The sequence below is a fragment of the Adiantum capillus-veneris genome, chromosome 28, assembly GCF_014529385.1.
Source record: "Adiantum capillus-veneris isolate H3 chromosome 28, ASM1452938v2, whole genome shotgun sequence".
NCBI lineage: Eukaryota > Viridiplantae > Streptophyta > Polypodiopsida > Polypodiales > Pteridaceae > Adiantum > Adiantum capillus-veneris.
In genome coordinates, this window is record NC_140958.1 from 26,203,417 (window position 1) to 26,208,815 (window position 5,399).

Here is a 5,399-nt window from a genome sequence, read left to right on the forward strand (position 1 = left end):
AATAAGAAAGTCCCTTCAACACTGGGGGAGAAGCATAAGTCCCCCTTCAACACTAGAAGGGATAAAAGTGGCGTGGGAAGGGCTTGTTCCCTATGGTATTATTATAAATGTGGAGAACGATGCCAACTCCACACCATATATATATGTATCACATGTGTGCACAAGCATTGCAATGCACCAAATGCATCTTTCGCCATCTTTAAATATTATAATGTGTAAATCTTCTTCTCCACACATTCGTTAATGCAAAATCCCATTCGTGGTGCGAGGTCGTGGAGCTTTTGGCAACAACTTCGAAGAGAGATGCTACGGAGCCATAAGCACAAGCTATGCCATGAGGTAAAAGCCACACCATCTAGTCATAAAGTTCATATCTATTAAGTCGTATTAAACATGACGTTCTATAACAAGACAAAATTTGTATTAGATATAGTTAATTCTCCACATTGTTAACTTGGTGTTTGGCTCAAATGACTCTTTGAGGAACGGGGACTCGAGAGAGGTAGAGATTAGTCGCGCAGAGCATGTAGCTGCGCGTTGCCCAGCTCACGAGGCGCTGCCAAGAAGAGCTGGTGAGAGAGAGAGAGACAGAGAGTTGGGACTTGCGATTCATGGGTGAGAAGCGAGACGGGACCCTCTCCACGTAGCGTACATGGCAGTTACTCACAATGTGTGGCCTTCTGCTAATCTCCAGCTTGCTGACTCGCAGAAGAAGAAGGTATTGCTAATCGGCTCTGTGGGTTCTCTGTTTCTGTTGCTTCTCTTACGCCTCCAGTCTTTTTAACTCTATAGAGGAAAGACCCATCGTATAATGGGAGTGTCAAGAGACGAGCCTTACGGATACACAATTGGTGGAGTCCCGATGCCGCTGAAAAGGGCGCCACAAACACTTCAGAATATAGCTTTCTGAACCTGATTTCGGCGTCTGAGTTACCGTACACATCCTTATATGTAGAAGCTCCTGGATTAAGGTGTACTTTTGACATCCTCTGACATAATTGCATCATGAAACTCTGCTCTTTATTTGTTTTTTAGGGAAAATATCCTCAAAAGCTGACTACCTGTTTCTGTGCTGTAGAGGTCATGAGAGCTCACCATGTTTGGATTTCCCCCCTCAGCCCCAGCAAGAAGTCCAACTTATTGAGACTCATCGACCATCCAGAGTTGCAGAGTGCAAGGCCAGTTACATGTCTACTGATGACATCTTTGTCAAATTACAGCAATGTATTGATGAGAGAGACTTGAAAGCTGCTAGGGAAGTGCACTGGCTTGCCGTTGAGTCGGGTTTGGACTCAAATGCTTTCGTAGGAAGCCACCTTATTCGTATGTTTGGTCAGTTCGAGTGTTTACATGAGGCCACCCAAGTTTTCTACCGGCTCTCCGGTCCTAGTTTATACTCATGGAATGCCATCATCTTGGCACATTGTAAACTTGGCCAGCATCAAGCTGCTCTACAGTTATATCTTGAACTTTATAACTCTTGTTCTGAACCTGATGCCCACATCTTTGTTAGTGCCTTGAAGACCTGCATCAGTTTAGTGAATCTGGAGCAGGGCAAGCTTGTACACATGCAAGCCATCGAGAATGGTTTTGAGTTTGATGATTACGTGGGCAATGCTCTCGTGGAAATGTATTCCAAGTGTGGGTGCCTGGAGAGTGCACTTGTAGTATTCAGTAGGATGCCTAGATGGAGAGCCATCACTTGTAGCCTTCTAATTGGAGGCTATGTAGAGGATAACCAGGAAGGTGTTGCTTTAGAGTTCTTCAAAAAGATTGTGGAGAAAGGTGTACTACTGGATAAAGTGGGATACATCTCTATTTTAAAAGCTTGTTCAAACATTGCATGTCTAGAGCAGGGAAGGCAGATTCATGTACTTTTGGTCGAAGCTGGGCTAGAATTAGATGTGTGTGTTGGCAATGCCCTTATTGATGTGTATGTCAATTGTCGAAGACTCAAGGAGGCAGACACCCTATTTCATCGGTTACATATGCGGGATGTCATAACCTGGACAACTTTGGCATCAGGATATGCCCAGCATGGTTTTAGTAGAAAAGCAATGCAGCTCTTTGAGGATATGGAGCAACATGGTATGAATCCCAATGCTGTTACGCTTGTTCTGGCCTTAAGGGCTTGTTGCAACACCTCAGCCTTACAGCAAGGAAGGAAGGTTCATGCTTGCCTTGTTGAATATGGGACTGAACTTGATGATTTTGCAAGTAGCAGCCTCGTTGACATGTATGGTAAGTGCGGGAGTCCGAGTGCTGCAGCCATAATGTTTGAAAGATTGCCTAGAATGAGTGTCGTTTCCTGGAGTGCACTTATTGCAGGGACTGCTGAGAGTGGGCAAGGTTCAAAAGCTTTTCTGCTCTTTGAGCAGATGCAGCAGCAGGGGGTGATGCCAGACAAGGTTTTGTTTGTTTGTATCTTAAAAGCATGCTCTAGTCCTGCATGCTTGGAGAATGGAAGAAACATTCATCGTCAAGTTGCTGAATGGGGGCTAGGGATGGACGTTTTTTTGGGCAATGCCTTGATTGATATGTATGTGAAGTGTGAAAGTTTGGAGGATGCGAATACTTTGTCGAATAGATTGCCTGAACAAAATCTGGTCACCTGGAGTGTCTTGATCAGAGGCCATGTTCAACAGGGTTTTGCTTTGGAAGCTATACAAATTTTTGACAAGATGAGCCTAGAAGGTGTGGAGCTGGATGAGGTAAGCTTTGTTTGTGCTTTGAAGGCATGCTCTAGCATAGCAGCATTGAAGCAGGGAAGACACATTCATGGGAATGCCATACAGAAGGGTTTTGAGCTTGATTCTTTTGTTAGCAGCACTTTGATCGACATGTACGCCAAGTGTGGGAGCCTTGAAGATGCACGCAGAGATTTTGAGCGCTTGCCCAAGCAAAACATAGTAGCTTGGGGGGCCTTGATGTCAGGCTATGCCCAGAATGGTGATTATTTGTCTGTTTTGCACTACTTTAAAGAGATGCAGCAGCATGGTCTAGAACCGGATGATGTATCATTTGTCTCTCTTCTTGCTGCTTGCAGTCACAAAGGCCTTTTAGAGGAAGGGTGTACACATTTCAATGCTATGCGCGACAAACATGGCATTGAACCCACACTCAGGCATTATAATTCCATGGTTGACATACTTGGCCATGTAGGCTGCTTGAATGAAGTTGAGGACTTATTGGAAACGATTCCTTTCCAAAATAACTCGATTGGCTGGACATCTTTGCTCACATCATGTAGAAGGCATCTTGATATCAGCATAGGCCGCAGAAGTTTTGATAGATTTAGTACGATGGATCGAGGAAATGCAACAGGCTATGTGCTTATGGCAAACATTTACTCCCAGCTTGGCATGTGGGAAGATGCCATGGAGATCGAAGAGTTAAGAAAGTGTGCGAATGGTTGGAAAAAGCCTGGTAAAGCTTTCATTGAGATTGGGGATAAAGTGCACAATTTTGCCGTCGGAGATAAAACGCACCCAGAAAGTGATGCGATCTATGCAAAGCTTGAGAGGTTGAACTTGCAAATGCAGGATGAAGGCTATGAACCGCGGGTAGACTTAGTATTGGATACACTTTCAGAAGATGACAAGGTTGATACTTTGTGTGGACATTGTGAGAAACTTGCAATCGCATTTGGGCTCATCAGTACTGTTCCAGGTACCGCTCTTCGGGTATCAAAGAATTTGAGGATGTGTGCTGATTGCCACTCTGCAACGAAGTTAATTTCTAAGATTGAAATGCGGGAGATCATTGTGGTAGATGCATATTGCATACACCACTTTGAGGGCGGTCTCTGCTCATGTACAGAACATACATAGATGTGCAAATTCGTTGAAAATTTTACCTATGATGGGAACTTGTGAAGTTACGGATGCTTCTAGTCTAGTTTCCGAGGCAAGTCAACTGGAGACAACGCTATATTTCGAATGCATTTGAAGCAAGAAGAGAAATGGAGAGTCACGTGCATGGCATTAGATGGCAAAGGAGTTTCCATGGAAGCTTCTACAATTTGAAGACACCGAAAACGAGTTAGGTGCTAAAGTTGAGGCTGGAGGCCTGGGTAGTACCTGACCATTCTATGGGGTTCTTCTGTAATGGTTAGTAACTACCACTGCAATTTTTTGAAGTAAACCTGTTGCTATTAGGTCTGACATACCGTCTGTAATTGTAAAATATGGCTTGTGATATAGTAACCTTGTATCTATGCCCTCAAAAGAAAAGACAGTTTACTCATTCTACATTTTGAATACTTGGGCCACTTCGAGATGGTTTCAGGATGTATAAATGTTTGCTGCATAATTCTAAGAATTGTTTTGTTCTGGATAGAGGGTGTATGAGCAGTGGTTTCTCTCTTTTCACGTGAGCATCCTGGGTTGCAGTGCCAAGATGGATCGCTGGTGGAAGCTTGTAAATACTAGTGTTGTACTTTACCAAGACCTGCCAGAAACCTGTATTCAAGAGTCATAAGAGCCAAAATGCCCTACTTTGCTCTTTCATGAGTACTAATCGAGGAGCTCCGAAGCTCATTTTATGTGGAAAGTCAGTACAGGACAAGTCAAGTTGGGCAAGCAAAATGCGAACCTGTATATAGGGCAAGTGACAGTATGTAGAGCCAAAGATGGGGATTGTATTTCACAAACATAATGAAGTGTCAGTAGTCACATAAGAGCCATTTGTGAGAACTACCAGCTGGAGCTTCTACTCCCGCAACTTGTTGGAGGAATGCAATGCACTGTGCAGTAGCACTTAAGGAATTCACCATCAGGTGGTTACTCCATTTATGGGCTGTTGGCGTATCCAACTTGAATATTACTGCCTATAACATGAAGTCATCATTACTACTTACAGAATAAGGATGTGGTCATGCGTGCACCAGTTATCAGTAATATATAACAGGTGCAACTATGCCAAAGTTGGTATATTTACAAGAAGACATGCATAGTTGCATATAAGACAAATACATGTGACGGTGCAAGAGACGTAACTAATTCAAAAAGCAATTGATAGCTATGCATCGTATGACCACTGCCTAAGTGAGAGTAAAAAGAGAGGTTCCAGACGCTTCCTATGCTCTTCTAGCTCAACTCAATAACGACAACAAAAAAATGTGGTAGTGCTTACTCACCACAAGTTTTGGTGCACTCAACTTGCCTTTGATCTCTCGTGTTGTCTCAAGTCCTGCAAGAAGATAATATCACTTTTAAGTAGTTTGTCATATGATCTGTATAAAGTATATTCACAAGCATGGATTATTTTGCCATGCTACTGATAATAATTGCAAGGCACACAATGTACACTCAACCACCTCTTTATGTGGACATGAAAAGTCTCTTTCCCCTTTCATGGGGCTTTTCATTTCCTAAATTCACCCTTCACTAATGTACTTG

At 43.2% G+C, this 5,399-nt stretch overlaps 1 protein-coding gene across 1 annotated transcript; it reads left to right on the forward strand.

Moving 5' to 3' along the window:
- The first annotated feature begins 457 nt into the window (after positions 1-457).
- LOC147420199 (putative pentatricopeptide repeat-containing protein At3g15130) lies at positions 458-5,153 on the forward strand. The gene is made up of 3 exons (XM_086503895.1): positions 458-718; positions 793-971; positions 1,079-5,153. Exons 1-3 carry the CDS (start codon positions 653-655, stop codon positions 3,828-3,830), a joined length of 2,997 nt encoding a protein of 998 aa, XP_086360021.1. The 5' UTR covers positions 458-652; the 3' UTR covers positions 3,831-5,153.
- The last annotated feature ends 246 nt before the right edge of the window (positions 5,154-5,399 follow it).